General features: G+C 37.8%; 2 protein-coding genes across 12 annotated transcripts in view; one reads left to right on the top strand and one right to left on the bottom strand.

Moving 5' to 3' along the window:
* Positions 1-370: 370 nt before the first annotated feature.
* LOC120592317 (uncharacterized) lies at positions 371-20,544 on the bottom strand. 2 transcript variants are annotated; one of them, XM_039849933.1, is made up of 3 exons: positions 18,789-20,544; positions 729-786; positions 371-649 (listed from the first exon to the last, which is right to left on the bottom strand). In XM_039849933.1, exon 1 carries the CDS (start codon positions 20,334-20,336, stop codon positions 19,617-19,619), a length of 720 nt encoding a protein of 239 aa, XP_039705867.1. In that variant the 5' UTR covers positions 20,337-20,544; the 3' UTR covers positions 371-649; positions 729-786; positions 18,789-19,616. The 2 variants fall into 2 exon arrangements, with proteins under 2 accessions (XP_039705867.1, XP_039705866.1); XM_039849932.1 differs by having other exon boundaries at positions 371-786.
* Positions 19,416-27,207, top strand: part of EPB41L2 (erythrocyte membrane protein band 4.1 like 2) — a 193,307-nt gene continuing 185,515 nt past the window's right edge. For all 10 annotated transcript variants that reach the window (XM_039849928.1, XM_039849926.1, XM_039849925.1 and 7 more), the window contains exon 1: positions 19,416-19,547. The gene's annotated coding sequence lies outside the window, so the exon portion shown is untranslated. The remainder of the gene's footprint in view (positions 19,548-27,207) is intronic.

Genomic DNA, 27,207 nt, shown 5'->3' with positions numbered 1-27,207 from the left:
ACACAGGATCAAATTGTGTACAGTGTTAAAATGGCAAGGACTATTTATCTCAACTAATATCTTGTTTATTTCTTTATATCAGTCAGACAGATGGCCGTGAGTGATAATACTCTGTACTAATCCCTTAGGAAGACTAGTTTGTTTGAGGTTTAGACATAGACAATAATGATCTGCCCCATTTATAAGAAATATAACAATGCTATAAAAGGCTTCATGACAAAATGATTAGAATATGCTATACAAAAGATCTAGTCAGTCATCCTGCTGCATTCCATCAACAAATGTTTGTTGAGTGTTATAGAAAATGCAAAAATGAATTAGTTCTTCTTCCTGTATGCAGTTAAGACTCAATCAAGAAAATGGAAACCAATTTAAATTTTTAAAGCTAAAGGCATTTAATGGAAGAAGTAGGTACTTATAAACTTTTGAAAGGACTTAAGGAGTGAGAGTCAAAGGAGTTGCCATCAGCTTTCAAATTCACTAAAAACTGAATCTGAAACTTCTTGCTATCATGCAGAGGTCAGGGAGAAGCAAGAAACTGAAATCAATAATCATGGTTGCCCAGCAGCCCTGGGGTGAAAGGCTGGCACAGGAATGTGGAAGTTGCTGCAGAAAGTCACGTCTTCAATTCACATGTCCACTACTGCTTCTGGAGAAAGAGAAATGACTTCTACTTCTCTTCTGCCCTCTAATTCATGCACATATACATCTCATTAGCAGAATCTAACCTGTATTTGGAATCCTGGAAAGAGACTATGGAAAATGTAGTTCTCATTCATCCAGCTCCTGCAATGAAAGGGAGAGTATTAAAGGAAATGGAAATGGTGCTAAGTACCTACATACAATATATGACTCACTGTCCTCAAGGTTAGTTAGGTAATTTTTCTGAGACTTATATAGTATGCATTAGGGATGGTTTCTTAGTGACAGGGAATGCAAGTTGCCGAAATTTAATCTTTCTCTCAGATAACTTGACATGTCTTGAATTATTGGACTTCTAGGCACTTTACCAAGTTGGCAGGCTCTAAAGGTTGTAGGGAGTTATCTCCCACCCTCTGGCACATGCCTTAAGGAACATAAAGAATACTTGTGAATTCTTCTCACTTGTCCAATCATCATAATGTCACTACCATAGTGGACCAGTGTGAAGTCCTGTGGGATGGCAAGACTATCAAGTTTCCTGTGGATGAAATTATAACAGAGTCCTGGAGATTTCATATAACTCTGGGCCAGGACTCCAGTGTACTGCTTACCATTCTGGGTAAAAATAAGCTGTTTCTGGTGGTCTTTACTTATGACTGTAAAACAAGAATCAGAAACTAGAGCTTATAGGCTGGTTATTTGTTTTGTAAATATAATTTTTTGGTGTTTATTGTTTTTTTTTGGAATTACATCCATGCCCATTCATTTACTTATTGTCTGTGGCTGCTTTCATATTAAAACCACAAATTGAGTATTTGGGACAAACATCTCACTAACCAGCCAAAACACTGCCTTCAAACCAAAGATAAATAGAAACAAAACAAAGTCTTAAATTTCCTTCTAATGCAAAACTATATTTCTTTTATGAAAAGTAAACACTAAAATGTATTTATAAAAGTTTAAACCAAATACTATTTTTTTCTGAGGTTTGAAACAAATAATGCCTATTTAGAGGAAACTTTCTCCCTCAGTCTTCTCATTCTAGTACAAAATAGCCAGAACTATGCTGCTCTCTTAACCTCTGATTAAAACAAACAAACAAACAAAAAACACCTGTTTAGAAAAATCTATTATACCATTGGGCAAAGTAATTTGCAATATTTGATTGACAATCCATTATTACCTCTAATGAAGGACACACAAAAAATAAACTCCTTGTTTGCCTGTTCTGAAAAAGCTCCAATGCAAATTTCAACACAAGTCAGGACCCTCATTTGGAATTCATTGGGAGTTACCACTGAAGTGCCATTGACCTGAATGAAGAGATTGAACTACAGTATAGACCCAGAGGTCTGCATTTATTAGGTAAACTCTCTCACTCCAAAATCTCCTGGTGGTGGGGAGAGGACAATAGCAAATGTCAATTCTCTGACCTTTTAATTTATACTGTCACTTGCAGAAGATTTTCTTTTATTTTGAATTCTCATTTTTCCATAATAATTTGCAATTATATAATGCTTCATAGGATTAGTGAGTGTTTTCAAAAACATCCACCTAGAAAGTATTTTCTTCTCACATTTCATAGATAAGGAAACTGAGGCTAAGAGAAAGTAGGTGATTCAGCTTCACAAAGAAAGAGACCAAAGAGAACATTCACCAAGCATCCACTGTATTATAGGCACTAGGCCTCACACCTTAATTTTAGACTTCAAGTCCAATATTCTTACTATCACAATTTATTAATCCCTATCACAGTGAATACTAGGTATGGTAGTGATGGTAGTTACTTTTAAAAACATAAAAATATAATAAGCACTATCCTCAAACAAATAACATGACAAGAAGAAAGGAAACACTTTAAGGTAAGTGCTGTTTCTAAAGTTATTGAATGAATGGCATTAAAAATATGCTTATATTTCTGCCGAAATAATTAAACTAAAGAACAGGAAGTACTTTTTAAGAATTTGGTTGTGACATTCTGAAATATCTAACCACAAGAAGTTGTAAAATGTCTCCAGACAATTATAATGAGCAAACTTATCTTTTGGGAATGATTCAAATAAAGTTCTGCTTAAAGTTGGCAACTGTAGGAAATGTTTCCCTTCTAGTTCTGTCATCTTATGACATTATCTCTAGTAACAGTGTGCTTTCCCCTGAACACACTTTAACATTCTGTAAATCTGTTAGGAGAGAGTTTGTAATATGAGATATAGATATGAAGTATGTGTGATCAAGCTTTGTGCAGCTATGAAGCAAGAGACTACGTGCTATCAGATTCATCAGCATCATTCACTTACTAATTTATCAAATAAACATTTATTACATACACCCTATGTACTAGATTTGTGAAAGATATAAAACAATTTAGTAAAACTTTTTCCTATCTAATAGATTTTGAGTGGCCTAGTCAAAAAACCAATGCTAGTGACACATATGAATTATTATCTTCATTAGAGAGGCTGGGTAATACACAAAGGAGACTAAGCAAGCATCCGTCTGCCATCTAGGACACAGGTCAATAAACGTTTTCTGTAAACAGCCAGATTGTAAATATTGTAGGCTTTGCAGGGCCATATGGTATTTGGAATATTTTAGGCTTTTCGGGGCCATATGGTCTGTGTTGCAGATACTTAACTCTACATCATATTGCAAAAGCAGCCATAGATAATACATAAATGAATGGATGTGGCTGTATTCCAATAAAGTTTTATTTATGGACACTGAAATCTGAATTTCATATAATTTTCAAGTGTCACAAAATATTATTCTTTTGATTTGTTAAAAGCCATTTAAAATATAAAAACCATTCTTAGCTTGCAGGCCATACAAAAACAGGCAGTAGACTATAACTTGTCAATCTTTCAACAATGAAATTACCACCTATGAAAGAAAATAAAATTGTAGATGACCATGAAGGATAATGGGAATATAATAAAATGTTAAAATAAACATAACATTAAATGGTAAAAATTTAAAATATTTACATTCAAAGATTTGGAAGGACAATAAAGTGTTATATGGGTTTTATATCTGGATGGAGCAGACCTAGCTCTTCTCAGCAATTGGTAGAGAAGAAATATGAATGACTGCATACTAAAAGATGAAAAACGAAGATCTACTACCTCCAGATTTGTCACAGTTCTTAACCTTATAATGTCTGGAGGTTGAATTGCTTCCCATAAAACTCTCTGTACTCAGCTCCTATTTTTGTTTTCTGTTTTCTAAATAACTGACCTTGTGTATTAGTCAGGATTCTCCGGAAAAACAGAACCAATAAGATGGAGATATATACATATGATATGTCTATGAGATTTTTAAATAAGGAATTGGCTCATGCAACTGTGGAGGCCAAGGAGTCCCGTGATCTGCAGTCAGCAAGCTGGAGACCCCAGAGAGCTGCTGGTGTAGTCTTGGTCTGTATTCACAGACCTGAGGACCAGGTGTGATGATGAAAGAAGTCCCATTCTGAGAGCAAGGGAAGATCAATGTCCCAGCTCAAATGTCAGGCAAGAAAAGCAAATTCATCTTTCTTTTGCCTTTAATTCTACTTAGGCCCTCAACGGAACTATGTGATGCCCACCTGCATTGGGGAGGGCACTCTGCTTTATTCGATCTTCAGTTTCAAATGCTAATCTCATTGAGAAACACCCCCATGGGGGAAACCAAGAAATAACATTTAACCAAATATCTGGACAGCCTGTGGCCCAGTCAAGTTGGCACGTAAAATTACCAATCACATCAGTATTTCCAAAACTGTGTCACTTGTGGATAGTATGTTAGAAAGTGTATTGTGAGAAAACCTATCAGATCTCTTAATAAAATTAAACTCAAACCATCCAAGGGTTGGAACAGAGGGAGGATCTTCAGGTGAAGGCTGTGACTGGAACTTAAGAGTAGGAGCTAGAACTCACAGGCTTGACTAGAATCTCCAGAAATTCCCTGTACTGAACATCTTTTGTTCCCTGCCTCATGTCTGTTTGCTCATTTTTTATTCCATCACTGTAGCAAATAGCTTCACGCAGTTATCACCTCATAAAATCTTGCCTCAGCTGCATTGTTAACTCTCATTTTTTAACTCCAGGCTTCCCAGAGAGCATAAGATGGGATGCCTACCAGAGCCTACCTAGCATGCAAAGAAGTGTCTACTGGAAGTATAAGGGAACAGCCTTTGGCTGGTGTGGGACAGGAGCTAATGTGTAAAATGCTCCCCTCTTCCTTTCCTTACCAGGCAATTCTGAGATTCTTTGGAAGGTCCCGTCAAGATAGCATGCTTTTATTGGCTTTCTTTCCTTTGTTATTTTACTCAGGCTCTACTTTGAATGTGAGTAAAGTACTCAGAACGTCTTAGTCTGTTTGGTCTATTATAACAAAATATCATAGCTTGGGGGGTTTAAACAACAGAATTTATTTTCTGACAGTTCTGGAGGCTGGAAGTGCCAGATCAAATCTGATAGGGTCAGTTCCTGGTGAGAGCTCTCTTCCTGGCTTGGAGATGGCTGCCTTCTTGCTGTGTCCTCATCTGGCCTTTCCTCCGTAGGGGTGCGGAGGGAGGGAGCGAGCTCTTGTGTGCCTTCTATGAGGGTGTTAATTTTTTCAGACCAGAATCCCATCCTCATAACCTCATCTAATCCTAAGTACCTCTAAATACCAGCACACTGGGTTAGGGCTTCGATATATGAATTTAAGGAGGACATTAATATTGGAATAATATTTGGTTATTCCAAATCAGGGTCCTCCTTTCTCCCAACATATGACCCTTATCTACCAATAGTGACACTGCTGTGTGCGTGTGTATGGGAGTGGAGGAATTGGCACCCTGCATTTCCTCCCTATCTTCTGACTTGACTAGGGACTTACAGAAGCCTCTCTTTCCTTCCCTACTAAAGAGGACCTTGGACAATCTTCACCACAATAGCTTGGAATATGTTTTCCTGTTGGCCAGAATTAAACATCGGAATGAATTTTCATCTAGAAGCAATGCCATCCAGAGGTGTGTCCTGTGGGAGCATAGATATATGGTTGAGCCACACCATGGCTTCCCAATCATTTATTTGTAGGTTCAATATCTATCTGTCTGTCAGTCTGTCATCTATCTAATCTACTTATGTAATGACTGCTTTATGCTAAGCACTATGTTACAGGCTAGATATAAAACAAATAAGAATTGCTGCTCTGTGAATTAGTACTCATATTCTAGTGGGGACGGCTAAAAAATAAAGATAAGCGAGTAAAATATATAAGATGTTATCCGATGATAAGAGCCAAGAAAAAAAATAATAAAGCAGAGAAGGGAAGGAGAGATGGCTAGGGGAGAGAGGTAGGGAGGGAGAAAGATTGTGTCATATTAGAGAGAAGATCTGTCGAAAGGAAGAGAAGGAGAAAGTCTTGTATATATCTGAAGGAAGAACATTCTAGGCAGAGGGTTCAGCGGGTATGAAAGATCTACCTGAGATAGTTTGAATGTGTGTTCTAGAAAGAACCAGTGAGGACCAGTGAGGCTACAGTGGAATAAGAGATGGGGGAGCAAAGGGATGAGGACAGAAAAGTGTGGGTGGGCCAAATCCTGTGAGTCCTTAGAGAACACCACAAGAACTTTGTTTTGTTTTTTTTTTTCCAAGTGACATGGAAAACTATGGCCAAACGATTGTTGAGCAGATAATTGTCATCATCTGACTTTTATTTGAAAAGACTTGTACTGGATTTAATGTTGAAAAAAGCCTGAAAGGGGCACAGGCAAGAGCAGCACATTGAAATGAGTTAGGAAGTCATTGCAGTTATCCAATGCAGTTAGTCCAAGGCAGGAGTTGTGGAGGTGATTAAAGAAAATATGCATGGAAATACTGTGAAGGTAGTCAATAAGCCACTGCCTGTGGCTCTAATAGGGGACAAATGTAAAAGTGAAGACGAGATGACTCGGTCTGATTGAAATGTTCTAGAAGATATTAATATCTTGGTTTGTCAAGTTCCAATTGAAATAGATACTATCAATAATGTCCATACTTACATATGATGAAACTGAAGTTTAGAAGATTAAATAATTTGCTTAAAGTCACACAGTTTGTAAAAGAACAAAAGCTTAAACCTAGATCAGAATCCATAATTTTAATCATCACTATTAAGATGATTTAGCAACTCACTTTTTAGATAAGTGTAAGAACATTTTAGTTTTACCTACCCTAAAAAAATTTTCCCCAGCTTTATTGAGATATAATTAATCAAAACATTTTTTAATTAGCAGGAATCATTATAAAGGTATACTATACCCAAGAGAAAACTATATACACTGTTATAAAATCTGTTTCTTCTGCTTCCTATCAATCATTGCTCATAAAACTAGTGTATAATAAAGTATGGCTGACTGCTAGGCATGGCTTACAAGAGCAGAAACATTCCTTAAAGAAAATTGATCTGGCTGGGATCTGACTGTAAGTAGGCGAGTGTCTTCCTTTTAGCCCAATTATCCAGGTTGACTGATGGTCTTTAAGGAGCTGTCCCCAATCTGGGGAGGCACCACTGTATTCTGAGGGTTTAAATCATGAGTCACCTGGTTTCATCTATCCCACACTGTTCTTTGATAAACTGTCAACCTCCTTTTAATGCATCCTCCATTGACAGCTCAGCTTAAACTGATCCAGTTTGCCTTGTACTTTGGTACGTCCTGGGCTCAGGCTTTGCTCTTATTCTTAGCTATTGTTATCATGTCTTCTACAGTTCAGGGAATCAGTGAACAGTTTCTCAGGCAACACTGTTATTCATTTATTTATATGCCTTGGGTCCTTCCTTTTCAGTTTTTGTGTTTAAACATTCCCTACATCCCCCTCACCCAGATCTATCCTGGTCCTCTGCATCCATTTGTAAGTCAAAGGTTTAAAACTCAACACACATTTTCTTACAAACATGATACAAAATCATTTGTCTCTCAGGCACATCTATAAGTGTAGGCAACAACATTTCTGAGCAAAAAGAACATGAGCTTTGGAGTCAGGCAGATCTGACTAGTATGAGCAAATATTATAAAATCTAATGTACTGAATGGCTCAGAATAGGGCTCAAGGCTAGAGCTTTCTTTTTTTACCCATGACCTACTGCCAAAGGAAATATACTCACAGCTGCTCCTCTACACACCTGTCCCTAAACACATAGTCTTCTTGAGGATTTCTAGTGTTTTAAACAGTTGGTAACAATGGAAGAATAGAAAATAAATGTGAAGTTTTTAAAAACTTTTATTCACCATCCCCATAGACCCTGAAGTGGAAACCCAGGGTAACATGCTGACAGCTGTGATGAAAGGGAGGAGGAAGCAAAATGGAAGAGAAGAAAGAAAGAAACGTTTATTAAGCATATACTCAATGCTAGGCACTGTGCTAAGTTCTTTAGGTATTATCTCACCTAATCTTCTTCTGTTGGAAAGCTATCTCTTTTCTTTGAGTTGATGTATCTGGCCTAAGTTGATACAACTAGTGAGTGGCAGAGCTGAACTTTAAAGCTAACTCTGTCTGACCTCTATGTCTATAATATTTTAATATGCTTAATACATATCAAACTATATACAAATACTATCGTACGCTGTTATTAAAATCAGCATTTATATATCAATCATAAGGTAAGCACTAAGTCGCTGTTCTCCAAAAGAGTAATCTTATATTTAAATCACAATATTTTTAAATGTTGAGGCCCAATTAATATGAAAATTTGAGTAAAATGATAATGACAATTTAGTTTTGTGTTTCACAGGCTTACTTTATAAGGAATTTATAATAAAAATATCTTCTTAAATGTAACTGTGGCATAACTTCCTCATTACTTTAATAGCTTCCAGATGTTTAGATAATTTTGTTTAGAAACTTTGTAAATTATCAAAGTTCTTTGCCGATTAAATAAGATTTATAATAAAGTAAGTCTCCTCTGCCCTGTTAGACCTCATGATGTTGAAAACCTTTTTGAAGTCATAACTTCAAAGTAGTTTACATGGTTATAGTCTCATAATAAATACAGGATTATAGACTTTTCTGTAAGATTATAAAGGAAATGAAATAGAAATAATGACAAAATGACTTCCCATGTTCGTATCTCTTCCTTCAAATGTTTACCAATTGGGCAACAAACTTGATGGCTTATTGACATCAAAGGATACGGATCAAGTGCAGTGCCTTGTCAACTCACAGACCACTAGTAACAGAGCTAAACAATTTAATTGGACTTGAGATAACATCAAAGCGAATGACAATTTGTGCAGTAGGAAGTAAAATGTCTAGATCTGTAGGTTGGATATATGAATAGTAAAAAGTTAGTGAAAGGTGAGGAACCAATTAAAAAAAAGTTGTATAAATATTAATGAGGTGCTCAAAGACAATGGTTACACTTCAAATACTGGAGTCTGAGGATGAGAGGAAGGGATTTGATTTGAAAACAAATAAAAAGACTTGTGACTGAAAGTGAGAGAGAAATTTTTAAACATTCGATTTCTTTGTTTTAAAGATAGGCAATATCTTAAGACTGCAGAAAATAACAAGAAACAGTTGAAATTTAAGTAAGTAATAATACAGCAGAATGTCACGCATAGTCATTGTCACCTGAGTGTGTGGTGAACCTGTACTATCACTACACTTGTGAATGGTGCTTTATTGCTTTCTCTCTATTGATTATCACCATCTTTTCCATCTGAATTGATGGGAGTCCAAAAACAAACATTTCTTTTACAGAAGTACTTACAATATAGCACTAAGCCGGTAAGAATGGCTGAGAACTAAGCTTTCAATCCTTTGAGTATAGTAGCTTAAAGAACTGGCTCTTTGAGTGTAGCTTAAAGAACTTTAAAGGAGGCATATATTGTAAGTATTATTGTAGTAGAAAATTTCACCTGCTTAGAATGAACCCTATTGTATTCCAAACGATTGGTTAAATACTTATTTAGAAGTGGTTTTCAGTTGCTTTTATTACATTGTTTCCTGGGCCTTGTTTTTCATCCTTTCCTCTGGGAATTTGCTTTACTAAAATTGTTCTGTGATCCAACAAAGGGACCATGCCACCAAACTAGAAAGAAAGAACCTGTTTACTTTTCTTAGCTTATTATATTCTATGTTGTTTTGTCTTCTATCCTTTTTTGTTTTTGTTTTGGGTTTTGGGGTTTTTTTTAAATGGATAACAGAATATAGCAGAACAAGCCTTCCTTTGCCTACCTAGGTTCTCCCACAAGCTATGCATCCCATAGCTTAAAAAAAAGAAAAACAAAAAAAACTTCTCACTTTAGAACTTATATGTGATAGAGATATATTTCTTCAAATGTGCTCATGTATACAAACATAATTATGCTATTGTCCGAATTTCTTGATTATTCACAAAAACAATAATATCCAACTCACATTGTTATATTAGTCAAAAATAAAGAATACATTGGAATGATAGAAATACATTTGGGAATGATAGAAATACATTTCCATCACATATTTATTTTAAAGTCAGTAATCGTATTCTTCCTGAATACAAAGAAAAACTACTGTTGAGAAATAGTAAATATATTTATTCAAAAAAGAAACCTAAAAGTATTTATAATTTTGAGGGACAAAAGCATATTTAATTTTGCTAACTGTGCTCCTTTTTAAATTTTTTTTCAGAAATGAAAATAAAAACTGGTAATTACTTATTTAGCAATAATTAACGGGTTGGAGTTAAGGAGACAAATCAATGTTACTAAACCAAATGTTAAAGGCAATATCTATTGCTATTTAGAACTGATTTGAATATTTTTAAGACAATTGGCAATGTATTCAGAGTGAAGAGCTGCTTCATTCTTTCTGCTATGAAGATTTAAGATAAAAAGAGACACACCACTACTTAGAGACCATATAGATACCTATTTTTTCTCAGCATTTGTCTTTTTAATTAGATGTTTTAAATTGAAATATAACATTCGTAAAGTACATAAATCATAAGTTTACCACTCAATGAATTTTTGTAACGTTACCACACCTGTGTAATCACTACCTACATGAGGGAATAATTCAGTCAGTACCCTAGAAACCCCTGTCAATCATTACTCCACAGCAAAATCAACCATCTTCGTTGATCGCCTGTTTTTCAACTTTATATAAATGGAATTGAACTGTACGTATTCTTTTGTGTCTGGCTTTTTTTCATTCAGCATTATATTTTTGAGGTAAATTCATGTTTGCCTGTAGCTATATTTCACTTATTTTCATTGTTGTACTACAACTGATTTTATGAATATAACACAATTGTATTGTTTGTGGATATTCTGTTATTTGGGCTATTACAAAAATACTGCTATGTACATTTGAATACCTATCTTGGTGCATTTATATACCCGTTTTTTCAGAATATATTCTTTGGAGTAGAATACTGGAAACATAAGAGACATATAATTGGCTTTAGTATAAACTGCCAAATAGTTTTCCAAATTGGTTTTAGCAATTTGTACTCTCACCATCCTAACATTTACCATCATTCTTTTTAATTTTAGCCATTCTGGTGAGTATGTAGTGGTATACCACTGTGATTTTAATTTACATTCCACTGGTGACTAATGATGTTGAACATCTTTTTATATGTTTGCTGAATTTTTGAGTATCTTGTTTTTATGAAGTTGCCATGTCTTTTGGACATTTTCCATTGAGTTTTCAGGTTTTTAAAAATTGATTTGTAGGTATTTTTATATACATATGTATTTGTTAAGGATACTTTGTCAGATATATGAATTCCAAACATTTACTTCCAGCTTGCAGCTTGCCTTTCACTCTCTTCCTAAAAAGATTGTCTAATGAACAAACATTTTTAATATTAATGAAGTACAATTGATTACTCTGTTTCCTATGGTTACTGTTGTGTGTGTGTGTGTGTGTGTGTGTGTGTGTGTATGTGTGTGTATGGTAATTTTAAGATATTGTTGCCTATTCTAAGATCATGAAGACATTCTTTTATATTATCTTATAGAGAGAAGCTTTATTGTTTTACCATTTACACAGGTTTAATATTCAGCTACTGCTGTTTTATAAGTATAAAAAGAAGTATGGCTCAAGATTCATTTTTTTCCCCTATATGACTATCCAGTGGATTCAGTATCATTTATTGACATGACCATCTTTTCTCTATTTCTCTACAGTGGTACTTTTCTCATAAGTCAAGTGACCATATATGTGTGGGTCTGTTTTGGGACATTCTATTGTGTTTCGGTAGTCTATTTGTCTATCCTCTAGCAATATCCTGTAGCTTTGTAATAAGTCTTAATATCAAATACTCTAAAACACACCTAGATTTTGAATTAAAACAACTATTTTTAATAATTAAAGCTTCATCTGAATTAAAGCTTCATCTGCTTCCTTTTTATTATTCCTACTATTGTTCACTGGGTCCATCTGACCTTTTTCTAGATCGCTCTTGCCAGAAATGATTAATTTTACAAATATTTTCATTGAACCAAATTTTGACTGCTATGATCCTCTCTTTTGAATTTTTTAGATCTTTCTTTTCCTCTTTTATATTTCTTATTCTCTTAGGGAATATTTTCTTTAAAATTAATCATGGATTTTGGATGCTTATTAATTTTCAGTCTTCCTTTTCAATACATACATTTAAGGCTATGAATTCTTTTAAAGCACCATTTTAGCTGAATTCAGCTACTGTTCTAATCATATCATAATTATTTGAGACATTTCATAATTTCTCTTGTTTCCTCACTTCTCCATGAATTATTAGGAAGTACTCCCCTCAGATATAAGGAGTTTAAAATGTTATTTAGTTGTTATTCATGTGTTACCTAATTGCTATGAAGTCAGATAACATGGGATATGATAACAGTAGTGCGAAAGTTGAGACGAATTTGAAATTTGAAAGTTGAGGCTTATTTTACAGCCTAGTATGTAATTTTCATAAATAGTTCTTTTATGCTTGAGAAGAATGCATATTCTGTGGCTGCTGAGTGCAGTTTTCTACATATGTTCATTATATCAAGATTGTTAATTGTATTTTTAAATTCTTATATATTCCTTCTGACTGTTCTGTTAAATACTGATAGAGATGCTTAATCTTAGTAGTTTATTAATTTTCACCAGGAATTTTGTTCACATTAGTTTTATATATTTTGAAGTTATGGTATAAGATGAATACCTTCCTGCAGAATTAAAATTTTTTTTCAATATTATTGATCCATCATATCCCTAATATTGCTTTATACCTTAAAATCCATTTTATCTAGGGTGGCTCCCTAGTGTAGTGGTTAGCATGTCTGTTTTACACGCAGAAGGTCCTGGGTTTGCATCCCAGGTGGGGCCACGGACAAGACAGGTGTGCTGCCCCTCGCCCCCCTTTGGAGGAGATGCCCCGCCTTCAGAGATCCAGCTCTTAAAGGGAAACACAACATCTGTAGGTCAGTGGTGGAAGTGGGGGGTGGGGATTAAAGAGGAGAAAAAAATCTAATTTATCTACTATTAATCTAGCTACACCAGTTGTCTTTTAATTAGCATTTGTTTGACTTATTTCTTTCAATGCTGCTGGAGTTGTTCTTTGTCCTTAGATTTTAGGTGTGTTGTACCTAAACAGCATACAACTGGATTTTTGAAACTGTAATCTGTCAATCTTTGCCTTTAAACTAGACATGTGATCCATTTACATTGATTATAGTTTGCATTATAATTGGACTAACTTCTACCACCTTATTTTTTACTTCCATTTTTAGTATTTTTACCCTGATTTCCCAATTCTCAAAGGTTATGTGAAGGCCAAGTGATCAGTTTTAATATGTATGTTATTTACTATTATTTATGATTACTATTGCTTACTTATTATTTCAAATTAAAAATATTTCAGACACATTAAACATACTTTTATATTCTGTCTGATAATTCCTGTAACTGAAATCTTTGAGGATTTGAAACTGTATACTGTTAATTTTACTGATTTTTGCTTATAATGGCTTGCTTATACATGTATTTTAAAATTTTTAATTGTTAATTTATGTTCCTTGTAATTTTAACTGTGAGAATTCTTTGAGAATTTGGTTCAAAGTAAATCTGTCAGAAATGATTTACATTTGGTTCTGCCAGGTGCTAAACTTTTGTGTGGGAGTTTCTCAAGCCACAAGGACTATACATATTCTAACTCTGGATCTGGGTGACAGTGCGCCTGTGTTAGCAATTCTTAGAGAGATGTGTTCTCTTTTCCTCCTCTTCTCAGAATTAATGCATAGTCTGTCTGTAGAGAAGACTTTTTTTCTAACATACTCACCAATGTTATTGCTTTACAGATCCAACTGTCTTCTAATAATATGGTCTGTTAAAGACAAAGACTTAAAACTTCCAGAGATATGCAGATGATGCCCGGCAAAAGCCAGCTCAGTGCTTCTGCTGGCACCCTGTAAGGGTAGATGAATTAGAAAAGAGTAAAGGGGTTGACTCAGGCCTGTACCATGATACGAGCCTTGAGGAGCTGACTGCGGCCCAAATATTGCCTCACTTTTCATTGTGATTGGATGCTCTCATACAGGGCACAACTTCATCAGTGTGTGTAGAGGCCTGTGCCAGTATTTGCTTACCTTTTTGAATTGGCTTGTTCTCATAGATTTTGGCCTTAGATTTTTTTTGCCCATAGATTTTAAAAAAAGGTAAAAATAATTTTACCTTTTTTAAAAATCAAACCCAGCAATGCATTTAAAAAATGTTTTTAAAATATTATATTAATCATTTTTAGATGTATGTCTTGAGAATGTTCCTCTGAACACTAGATCTGTTAAAATGTGGGGAATAGAAGTTAACTAAAATACTATGGTATACAAAGAAGATTAAATCTCTGCCTTCATAAAGCATATAGTTGAGTAGTCCTTTGTTATCATTTTGGGGGTGCGTGCTTCTTCCCAGTGATTGTACTCTCCCGGAGGACAGTCCTCTAGAGAGGATGGAGTCACAGGAAGCAACTGCATACAGACAATCTTAAAATCCTTGTCTTTCTAAGTGTTTTTCAATAAGTAGAGCATATTCGTGTGTCTCAGGGAACCACATAAAACCAGACTGAAGGACAGTACTTTGCTAATACCAACCTTTCATCACACATCTGTTTCGAATAAACTAAGGACCACCCCCTAAGATGGTCCATTTTCCAAGTGGAAGAATTTGTTTGCTTAGAAACTACAACATTCCAATTCCAATCCCACTGTCTCCACTATTTCCAGGGGCTATTTTACAAACTGACCAGTCAGGACTTGGTTATGTAAATATCCCTAGCAAAACCCATATAATTCAGGGGATTGCTCTTCTAATTTTTCTCCTGGTGCTTTTTATTTAACAATCTCTTCTGCTGCTACTATTATAGCTGTTATGGTTTTCTGTTTTGTTTTGTTTTTACCACTATTTGCTGAAGCTACTTAAAAATTATTCTCCACAGGCAGTGTTCCTCACAGTGTGCCCAAAGAATTTGGCTCTCACTATCATGGCACATGAGAAGTTCTCCATTGTACTACGGTGTTTCTGCTTGTCCAGCAAAGTGCAGTGATGCTGTCTCAAGGTCATTTTGCTTTCTCAATCCCCACATCTAACTAAGTGGGAACTGAAAGTACAGTGTTTCTCTTTCACCTGACTAAACTTTCCCTCCAGTCACTTGTGGGAAAGAGCTTAGCAACTGCAGGTCAACTAACCACAGACCCATGGGGGGCGTCACATGCCAATCCATTGCCATTAAAGTTTGGTGTTCTGTCTCAACCATTTCTCATAGCAGGACATCTGCAAAATGAGGATTCATGCCCATAAGATTCTTTCTATTGACTCTTCTTTTCCTTAGACTCTAGGTTTATTTCTGGGAATAAGCCTGGAAACTTCCCTTCTGACTTCTCTAACCACTTTCCTGCTGAAGAGCAGGCACATATAGAAGGCCTTATAACCTTTATTTATCAATGAGAATCAGACAAATATAAACTTTTATAAACTTGCTCTGTATTATTACCTGAATCGAACTAGTATAAAATAAGACTGATTCAATGATGCTTGTATAGTGATATCAAGAAACATTGTTTTATCCTTATATTTCATATATAATCTACATAAAATGGCAGAGACTATGTGTTGTCTGTTCTAGGTAGTGAAGACAATTTGAGGGCACAGAGAAAAACCAGAATTCTTGATTTCCTTTACCAGCTGTATTATCTACCAAACTATGAACTCTACCATAGCAGGGACAATATATGATCCATTTTTGTATGTCCAGAGCATGGCATGAGATCTGGTATATAATGACACTCAGATTGTTAAATGGAAATAATACATCTTTGTTTCACCCTTTCCCTCAATGTAGCTTTTTGGGGGGATTTTTATTGGACCTATCCTATTTCTGCTTCCAGTTCCAGGGAGCAATGGACCATGAGATCCCATAAAGAGCAACTGTGGAGATTTTGCAACAGCTTATGGGAAATTGGCATGTCCAGGCTTCTTCGTCAGCGAGCCATATGAAGTAGGGGTGTGTGTGTGGCACACCACCAACTACAATTGAGGGAATACCTCAGTTTGGCAGGCTTGAGATGCTTAGACCTGTTATTAGCAATATTTGGGAGTACCCTTTCAAAAAGAGATTATCATCACTCAGTAGACTTAGATTGAAAAAGGGACATGTGATGCTTTTGAGGAAGACCTGTGGAAAATTTAACTGCAGATGGAAAAGAGAAGGGTTGCTTGAGGACATACTCTAATACTAGACTAGAAAAATATGGCTTCTGTGGTGAATTGTTTACCGCAATGGCTGCCAACAATTCTTCCCAGCACTGTTCATACATTCCACCCTTCCTATCAAGTGGTGAAGTCTATGATTCCTTCTCCTTGATTTGGAGGTGGCTTTCTGACTTGCTTTGACCAACAGAATTGGGCATAAGTGATGCTGTGTGACTTCTGGGCCTAGGCCTTAAAGACCTTGTAGTTTTTGTTTTTATCCTCTCAGAAGGCAGGTGACATTTAAAGAGGTTTGGGCTATTCTGCTAAGAGGCCACACGAAAAGAGAGAGGCCCTGAAAGGTAAGAGTCCATGTGGAGGAAATATTAAACTCCCCAGCTGACAGGCAGTGCCAACTGCCAGACATGTGAGTGAGACCATCTTGGATCTTTCATCCAGAGTTCAGCCTCCCAGCTGACACTACGTAGAGCAGAGATGAGCCATCCTGTTGAGCCTGGATTGAATGCCTACGTTAAAGAATCATGAGCAATAAAATGATTGTCATTAAGTTTTGGGATTATGAAGCCACAGATAACTTTAAACAGCTCCAAGAACTGGCCAGGCAATAGTGTGACTCCTGTTGGCGATGGTGTGGTGTCTTTGTTTCTTATGGTAGTGGAACTGGGAATTCATGCATTCCCAGTGAAGTCTGAGATCACCTGAATCTGACAGAACATGAGAGTGAATTGTCAAGTCTTCCCACCTGTGGTAAAAGAAGGGCAGGTTCTCAAATCAGAGCCACTCCAATACTTCCACCTGATTGAGTTTGGCACCCAGAAGGCACAAAGATAAAAGAATCACCAGTATCCTGAGATCAAGATTTCTTAGGAGCATGCCTGTGTGAGTGAGTTGGTAAGAAAGAACACTAAAGGAGTCCTAAATAAATTTCTAGTCCAAATTGCCAGACTGATTTTGCTTGCAGGTGGTGCTCAGGATTGAGGTTGTGATGCTAAATTTGGATGTGGTGACTCAGGATGCTATCTAGATTCCTGTCTTGTTCTTTGTGTCAGTCTCTTGCCTGTTAATCCAGTGTGTCCAGTGGGAAGACCCTTGCTCTTATCAGTCTCTTTCCTGGGGATTAATTTCTGACCTTGAACCACAGCCTGGTAGTTCTGCCCCATGTTGTCTGTGTTCCAGCTTGTCTATATTACTGGATATCTCACCTGTTCAGGACTTTGTCCTGCTTGTCTAATTGAGCCCCTCTTCTCTCCCTGTCAAGACCTTCTTGCTTGCCTGGATTACCACCTGTTGTTTACTTACATCTGTATAGCACCATATTCCACCTGTTTTCTTCACTTCCTTAGAATCTCTGGAACTTTAATTTTCTACCTTCAGTTCTTGCCAGGTCCTCACCAAATCTGCTCTATTCTATTGAAATGTTAGGGCCAGTAAGATTGTGTCCAAAAGACAGAGTCTAATTCTTCTTTTACACAATAACCTTTAGCCATTTGATAGCAACCTTTCCATCATCTTTAATCATCTCTTTAGGCTAAAGCTTGCTGGATCTCACATTATCAAGGTCATTCATCTATGGATTTAATTCAGCTTGTCAATATTCCTCTTAAAAGGTGGCATACAGAAGTGATTCACATGATTCAACAGAGAATATAGTATGGATATCATTACCTATGATAAGGGCATACTTTATATTTTAGTAATTGTGCCTCCATTTATGCTATTATTTTGCTATTATTTTCCATCAGGGATAGATAGAGGTTTTGTAAGTCCTAAAGCTTATAAACTTTAGGGACTCTCTTTAATAATTTATTTTTAACAAATATATAGTTAGTTTTAAGTCCAGTGAAAATGAGTGATCCTGATTTTCATTGCAAATCTACCTGAAGGTTCCTAATAGTCTTGTCTGGTAAAATTCCTGCGTATTCCTCTCTGTATTAGTGTACCCTACTAGGTTTAATTTGGGTACTTAGCATATGAGAGATTAAGTGAATTAACACACGTGAGGGACTTAGAATAATGCCTAGCACTTAGGGCATGCAATAAATGGTAGCTATTATTATTTTTATTACTTACTAACAGGACCTTGACAAATTATCTTCCCGGCTCTTAATTTTCTTTTTGATGTAATGGAGATAATATTTGCCTTGCTTTTTTCATAAAGTTATTGTGAAGATTAAATGTCAAAATATATGAATGTCAACTGAAATGCATCATACATATGGAAGGTATTGCAACTGAGGTTTTATTTGACATTGTTAATTTTAGGAAAGGTTATGTTTAGGAAAGAGAAGTCTTTACTCTAGCCGAGATGGAGTCACTAAAGACCTCAGTAGAGATGGGAAGAGGCAAAGGACAAAAGGTGCATGTGTGGTAGACGCTGAAGGCAATGACCTGCACATCTCTTTCCACATGCCAACATTCAGAAAAGATGAAAAAAATAGAATCTGAGAGAAAGCGGTGTAATTACACAAAAGGACAGGGACTTACTGTTTGTGTGTGTCTTTTCACAACTGGCCTTGACCTAGGTCTCCAGCTTTGTCTTCAGCCATGTCCTGCTCTGTAATCCAGGCTCCCAGGTCTCAACTGGAGAAATCCTACTCACACTTTGGGTTCAGCATAAATTCCCCTCTTCCCTGGGTTTTCCCCAGTTCCGTCTGTCCATCCCATAGGAAGAATAAATGGTTCTTCTCCGATACACTCTCTGTGAAAGAACTTCCACTCTAGACTGAAGGGCACCCAGTTTTCCTTATTTTCGTGTTTCCAGGGCTTAGCTTCTTCTCCCACTAAATAGATGTTCAATAAGGTTTAGTCAATGAATTCACTTTGTAGAAATAAGTTTTTTTAAGTTGATAAAAGGGTATTTACGAGGGATTCACGGGTAAGAACGCCTTGCACACAGGCATTAACAGTCGTTATCCACGGCAGCTCTGAGAGCAAGAGATCCTTCTAGCCTGGGGTACTCGGCAACTGCTCCTAGCGAATCCCGTGGGAAGGGCCACCCCCGCCAGCGCGGGGGCGTGGCGCGGCCCGAGGGGGTTTCCGCGCCGGGGGCGCGTCCGGCGGGGGCGCGGGAGGGGCTTCCGCCGCGAGGGGGCGGGGCTGGCGCGCCGAGTCCTCTGACGGCCCCAGCCAGGGAATTTCAATTTGAAACCTAGCGGAGGGAGGAGGCGGGCGCAGCGGCCCGGCGGCTGGGGCTGAAGGTGGACTGGTCCCTGCGCGAGCGAGCTCCGGAGGTGCGGTGTCTGGGTAAGGAGGCATGCCGGGCTGCGGAATGGCGGGCCTGGGGCCGGGGAGCCCGGGCCGACTGAGTAGTCCCTACGGAGCTGCATGGGCGGCTCGGATTTTTCCTCTTGCTGCAGCTGGGAAGCTGATCTTGGGCAGGAAGCGGTGGCGGGACGGTCCCACCGGAGGGAGGGAGGCCGGCTTTGGGATTTTCTGCAGCTCCCTCTCTCTTCTCCTCCTCTTCTCTACCAGACCCCATTCTCTCTCCGGGGTCCGGGTCCTGTTGCTCCAGGCCAGATCCCCACTTCGCTGCTCCACTGTCCTTCTCTGCCCCCTCTCTCTCAGAGCTGGGGCCGAGTCTCGTCGTATCCGGGAGAGGTGGGGGCTTGGTGAAGAGTGTGCCGGCTCCTCCGGATGCCGTGGGCTCAAGGTCGCGCGTCCCCGGCCCCAAGGAACGGCTGGAAGACGAATCCGGCTCCATCCCGAGCGAGGGCCGCGGCGCGAGAACCGGTCCCGGCCAAGAGCGGCCACTCGTCTTTGGCTCCCTGCGATGTGCGCGGGGGCTCCGGGGATGCGGCGGCGCCCTTCGGGAAGATGATTTTGGCAGGGGAAACGCGCAGGCGAGGACTCAGCACCTTCCTGTGCTGTCCGCTCGCGTGGGCACTGCAGGAAGCCCGGCGAGGGCCGCGCGCTAGCCCCACGCGCCCCGCAGGTTCGGCCCGGTGTCCGCCCGCGCCCATGCGGAGAGGAACGCCGTTTCGCACTCTGATCCTTAGAGTTCTGACACCCAGGCCATCTCACTACAGATGCCATTTATTCTGCCTCCGGGGCTGGGAGCATTTTTAGGTGAGCTGCAACGGAAGGATGAAGAGGAGAACCGAATGGATCCTGCAGAGTTGGAATTGGTGTCTGGGGCCCTATCCCCAGCCCGAGACGCTGCCCCCAGCAGCCGGAAGGGAAGTTTCAAGAGGGACGTCGGTCATTATGCTTCCCAAGATTTCAAACCTCCCCTGAGGTCAGGGTGTTTGGTTTTTTTTTTTTTTTTTTTTTTGGTGAGGTCTGAAGAGCTCTGGCCTAGAGTCTGTTATTTTTGGGAGGGGTCTCTGTGTGGAGTCCTCCCTCCTGTCCCCGAAGACTCCTTAAATTGAATTCCCCATTACCGCAACCGCTGGCTCTGTTTTAAGAACCCTGGATGGGTGGAAGGGAAGGTGGAACCTAGAGGAGCTGTAGATATATTTTCTCTTTTATGAATCACATCTTTCCCTCAGTTTCTTGAACTTCTTGAATCTGAAATGGCATGTGTGTGTCATTGTTCTTTTGCTGTCTTGTTCATTTTACAGCTTTTTTTAAAATGACTCTTAAGAGTTTTTCCTTTATTCCATTTTCTTCAGTTACTTCTTTACTTTTTCCCTTGTTTTTGTTCTTCTCTCACCGGAATCCATTATTTTTATAGTCTCTGTTTATAACACTGTTTTGAGAATTAGCATTTTAGTTCATGTCCTATAGTGTTTCCCCTTGAGTTTAGGACTTGAGTGAAACTGAGTCAGTTTCTTGGTCGCAGAATCTTGGGCTTAGAATTTTCAGGCTTGGAACAGGTTTTACTGGGAAACGAATAGCACAGCACTTAATCCTATTCAGTTTCCATTTTCAGGCCTATTGCTGTGAGAAATTACTGGATTGGTGTTGCAGTCACTGATGGAGCTGCATTGCAGTGCAATCTTGAATTGTCGTTAAGGGCCAACCCAGTATATCCATCAGGCTGGTACAACTTTCAGAGAGTTTGGCTGTGTCACCTGCAGAGTTTCAGTGATCAATCTGATGATTCAATTTGAGAACTACCATCAAACTTCAGATATCTCCTCTTTGGAGGTCTTTGGAGAACTGTTCAAGTGAGAATGGCTTGGAACAATGGCATGGATTTAGGGCTAATTTAATCCTATCCTGTCTTCCTCACTTTTTGGGCAGAATTCCCACTGAAGTCAGTAGTGGTCTTGTGTGCAGAAGGACTGCTGAGAACAAGAGGCTGCTCATTTAGAGTAACGGGAAGGGACATTTTCTTTCCTTTTTAAAATATCCCTCTTTAAGAAAGACCTAGTCATAACAGTTTTTAATTTTTTACCTCTGGTTGAAGTAGTTACAACATGGTGTGCAAAGACTTTCCAGAGGAAATATGTGGATGAGTTGAGCCCCTAACTTGAAATTCTTAATATCTCAATTGGATGGAGATTGCTCAGAACAATTAAAAGTGATTTAAAAAAATCATTTAACAAAACTAGAATTTGATTTTAATAAAATTATTTCTGACTTGTATAAAATTTTTAAACTGCTATGGAGTATTCTCAACTCAGTGTATATATTAAACTGGGTATAAATACAACCGGGTATGTATATTAAAATCTGAAATTTAATTCCAAGTAGAAAGAAGCAAATATGCAGATTTAGGGGACGCACCTGAAGAGAGGCTCACCGAAAAAGAACTATTCAAATATAAGACAAAGAAATTCAGATAGCTCTTACTGCATTTGAAGAGTTAGTACAGTTATTATATGTAGTGACTGTCTGGGCCCATCAGATTTGTGAGCACTCAGAGATTTCCAAGTTAACTTTGTGCTGATCTGAGTTGGTGAACTTGTCAGGTTCCTTGCTTCTCTATGTTAATGTTCTTGTGGCTTACCCTTTCCAAATTACCAGTTCTAAAGAACTGAGTTTAGAAAACCTATCTAGTCACCAGATTTTAAAAATAGATTTTTAAAAATCATAACCATGTCCACGTGTACTACCCAACCACTTGCTTTCAACTAAAAATACTTGCAAAGATGACAAAGGAGTTCTCAACCAAAATATTTATTGGTAAAATTACTCTGTAGTTAGTAATATTGTATAGTTATGTTTAACATCAGGTTTTGCTCTGAATCACTACTCTCATATTACTGTGGTAGAGAATTACAAAGGTTCTATCTTTGCCATTTTATTTAGAAATGTGGGGGTTATAGTTTATATAACAATGCGAAATATTTTTGAAAATTTGATTTTGTTTCTATTAACATAGGAAAGTATAGGCCTTTTTTGTTGTTATTATTTTATTTTATTATTATTATTTTTTTGGAACTGAAGTAGCCTGTTTAAAAGCCATGTGTAGACTTTTTGGAAAATGTCTGAAGGCAATAAAATAGTATAAGGATCAATAGTGCTGAGAGTCAAATTTTGCATTTTTAAAATCTATATTGTTTACTTGGAGAAAGCAAGGAAATGTGCTTCCCTTCCCCCACTTTATTTAGAAACATTTCCAGTGGCCTTGTTTGCTTTTTCAGATTCAGAATTATTGTACCTAACCACTGGGTACCCTTACAGATTTAAAAGCCTCAAGTAAATGTTTATGCTGGCTTCAGTACTCAGCAAATACTAGCCAAACCCTAATTTACTGCCCTTTTATAGAATCTTGGAATCTCAGGGCTAGACCTTTAGGAGTCAGCAAATCCATTTTCAGCCCTTGCCCCTTCTCCCCAACACACAGACATTACCAGCCTTTTTGGAAGGCCTGAGTTAATAGATTTGTAGATGATTCCTCTACAGATTCCAGACAGAGCATCCTTTGCGAATGGCATGTTTTGGCACAAACCAGCAACTTAATATTCATAATATTTCTGTCATTCTTTGACTGGGCAGTGCCCCAGACTAAAATCCAAAATGAAGTCAGTGCCTGGTGTTATTAACTACAGGGGAAGGGCCTCCAAGTATAAATAATATAGTTATTTAGAAGTTATAGGTAAGCCAGAAAGCAAAGAAAGGAATCATCTCTATTATCAGTTAGAAATAACTGATAATGATAACCAGTGCTTTTTTTAAAGTTTTTTTTCCTTGTAAAGTATATATTTGTGTATTTTGTATGAGAGAGGGAATATTATGAGGGAACCCTCTCTCATACAAAATACACAGACATACACACACGTTAAAAAATATGTATTTGTGATGTGAAGCATCTATGACATTGTAGTTAATGAATTTGATGAATCAGTTCGTTCAACTTTTATATAATATATTGGAGGTGCTTTTAGTGAAGAGTCTTTGAAAGCTGGAGTTGGCTTTGTAGAACCTGGTACTATTATATGTAGAAATGTCCTTTAGGTAATATTTCATATAGGGGATTTGCTTTTCTTGCCACTCGGTGTAATTTCCTTTTGTTTTGTGATTGGCTTGAGATCTGTGTGGGTTTCTTAGATGTGCGTTTTTCATGTCTAGAATAATCTGTACATTATTTTCTTAAATACTTAGTGTTTGGGATATTATTTATTTGAATGAGAATTTCAATGATTTTTCCCCCCAAATTCTCATTTTTATTTTTATTTTTTTATTTTTTATTTTTATTTTTATTCTTTTAGTGAGGCAACCTTTGGTTGACCTCACAGATTGCAAGGACCTTGTCAAGCTCACAATTCCTTACTTTTTAAATTTTTTACGCCTACAGCACCTGGTCTTCCTAGTGGTCTCCCATCCAAGTACTAACCAGTACAACCCTGGTTAGCTTCCGAGATCAGATGAGATGGGGCTTGTTCAGGGTGGCATGGCTATAGAAAAAATTCTCATTTTTAAAATGATGTCTCTTACCCTTTGGTATAGGGGTCGACCTTATGTGGCCTATGAATTCATTCATACTGCTTAAGGTCCCCCCACCAAGATTAAAATTGGGCTGATTTTATATTCTCAGTTACTTTAAAAGTGGAAATATGTTTTCACTTTACAGATAACTTCTCTGCATTTTGGTATTTTTTCACTTAGGCATGGTAGAATCATAAAGGTATAAATGCATATAGATTGCCTTCCAACTAATCCTTATAATAGTATGGAATAAATTTGAGGAATAAGAATTATCTTTTTATTCACTCTGAGAAGTATCTTAAGTAGGATTTTCCTTTAGGTAGGCAAGCTGACATCTTAGATATGTAACTAAGTTCATTGACCTGGGGAGGGTTTTAGCTCTTTCCAGTGTAAGAGCCAGAGGCGTGGAAAGGGCTCCAAAGTGATTTTGTCACTGTTCACCTGTAGAACCTTACTGTCTAGGTCAGGTAGGGAAGTTCATTGTATCTAAACTAAATCTTTCATATTGTAAATGAACACCTAGTTTTCTCTTGCTTTGCTCTTTTTATGACCTCACTATCTCCATGGAAGAATTTTCAAATGCTTAAAAGACTTATGTTACCCTCTAATTGCCTTTTTCCAAGATAATTGTGGTTTGAAATTTTTTTCATATAAGCCTGATTATCTAACTCTCCAATCATCTTTTCCAAGGCCTGAATTCAGGTGTTCGGACCTCCTGATGAGCTTCAGAGTTAGACTTACCACCATGTGGCAACGGTGCTGAGTTTAATCATATTTTTGAGTTTCCTGTGTTTTACCAGTATTGGCGCACATGCTCGAAGACATTAAATTAAAATGTAGTGTAAACTCTGCCATAATTCTTAGGTTCTTTTTCTTTTTGTCCAAACAGGCTACTTGTTTTCCAGTTAGATTCATCCAACTGGAGGATGGAAAGGGAGTGTGGCGATCATTTAATTTAGTTCACACTCCACCTGGGGTGGAGAGAGGCTAAGTGGGGAAGATATGGCCCAGGGTGGGCCTCAGGGGTTCACAAACTACCTGAGACTTAGTAAATTGGTGTGTGTATATGTGTGTGGGGTGGGTGGGGGCAAAAAGAGGGGAGAGAGAGATTTTTGGAAGCAGTTTTTTAAAGGGTTTTGGGAAAGAGCAAAGATTGAAAACTGCTAATGGAGTTCAGGTCTTATTTTTGAGATTAGAAAATCAAAAGTTAGGGAATATCTTTTTTTTCTTTTTTCTTTTTTAGGTTACCTTATTGTACTTTCATCACTTATTTCCCCCCTTCACACTTATTTCCGTTAAATTGAATTCTTTTAGTTGTCCCCTTTTATTCAGTTATCAAGGTTAAACTGAATTCTGATGTAATCTTGACTTCTTAAATTCTTACCTATGAATTTAAAAAATAGGCTTTTATTTCCTCACAGATTTCTCTGATGGAAATCTTGATTAGAAGGGATAAGTAACAAGTCCACACTATTTGGTACTGGGCAGCCTGGCACTTATGCTAATATAACCTTGGGTAAATTATTCAAAGCCTCAGTTTCCTTTAGTATGGGGCTTACAATCATAACCTAACCTCGCAGCGTTATATGAGGATTAAATGAGAAAGTGCTTATAAAATGCTTTACATGGTACCTGGCATCTGTGAAAATTGTTACATTAAGAAAAGACCTAGTGAGTGGGTTGATTGTGCATATGTGGTAAGCAATTTTTTTTTTTGTAATGGTCAGGAATAATGATCTGTGTGGAAGTGTAGTCTTTGATATGAAACTAATTTATTATGGTGATCACGAGTTAAAACCACTTTTTAACAATTTCAGTACAATATTTCTAGAATTTTTGAGCTTTTAGAAAACTTTATCTTAGCTAACTGTTTACCTCTTTTGGTAGTATACAAAAGAACATATAGATGGCAAGGCCGTTTCAGTTACACAGGGTGTTCATAAAGCTTCCCAGATTTGAGAGACTTAAGAAAGAGGCTGACAACTCCAGCATTACATTGAGTTTCTTGAGGGAATTTACAAACAAGGTGCATCTTGGGCTGCAGCAGGGTGGCATGGATATCCTCTGCTGCATGGCAGGTGCTAAAGAATTACATAGCACAGAGCAGGATGGATGGGGTACTGATGCGTGAGCCGCCCCAGATAAGGGGAAAACGCTTTGAGTGCTTGCCAGGGCCAGGGCAAGGGTCTGTTCCAGGAACAAGCCTCAGTGGGGCATTGGGGAGGGGTCTTTCCGAGAGTCTCTGGGGGAATTTACAGGAAGCAGTCTCTGTTCTGGCCAGATCTGGTCTTGCAGTGGTCACATGGAACAGTCTTTGCTGCACACAGGGAGGATATAGTCTTTTGTTATGTTGTCAGAGGTACCTGATTCTGATGTATGCATATGCTATATTATAACTTCTCTCCATAATTTCAGTAAGCTTGCTGAAAGCAAGCTGTGAATGGAATTTTTACTGATAGTGTTTAAATCTCTGCATGCAGTAATAAAATGTGACTTTTATAAATCCAGTACATATTTTCGTACGCTAAATAGACCTGCAGATGTATTTTCCTTCAACATAGTGTTTTAACTTTAATTTAGTTGCCAACATTAAGAAATCAGGTTTCACACAAATATCTTCATTTTAGGCTTCTCCGGAAAAACTGGAGGATCTGGGCCCACTTGGGAAACACTGGGTCATGCTCAGACCCATCGCAGCAGTCATCAGCTAGACCTTACTAGCTCCTGCCCCAGTTTGCATAGGTTATCCTCCCTGTGCTTTGCATAGGTCATCCTCTCTCTGCTTTGCTGAAGTCTCTCCCGTTCCTTGTCTTAACCTATAGACCTTTTTATTTATTTGTATTAGGTATCTGCCTTCTTTAGACTACTGAATTCACACCTCTTTTACTGAATACCAGTTGTGAAAGGTGTAAAAAAGTCATAGATCTGTATGGCCTTAGAGTACAGGTTCCTGGCTTTTCTTGTTCCTGTATGGCCTCAGACTGCGGTTTTTCTACCTTTTGGGCCATCAGTCATTTCCTGCTCCTTTCTTTGTGAGAGACTGACCTTTAGGTCACTATCAGTCATTGTTTACAGAGCCCATTAATCA

The sequence above is a fragment of the Pteropus medius genome, unplaced genomic scaffold (genome assembly GCF_902729225.1).
Source record: "Pteropus medius unplaced genomic scaffold, Ma_sr-lr_union100, whole genome shotgun sequence".
NCBI classification, from domain to species: domain Eukaryota; kingdom Metazoa; phylum Chordata; class Mammalia; order Chiroptera; family Pteropodidae; genus Pteropus; species Pteropus medius.
This window is presented reverse-complemented; position numbering and strand designations above follow the sequence as displayed.

Bases quoted from the DNA above. Each gene is read 5' to 3' on its own strand.
- LOC120592317 (XM_039849932.1), bottom strand. From the start codon at position 20,336: ATGGCATCTGTAGTGAGATGGCCTGGGTGTCAGAACTCTAAGGATCAG.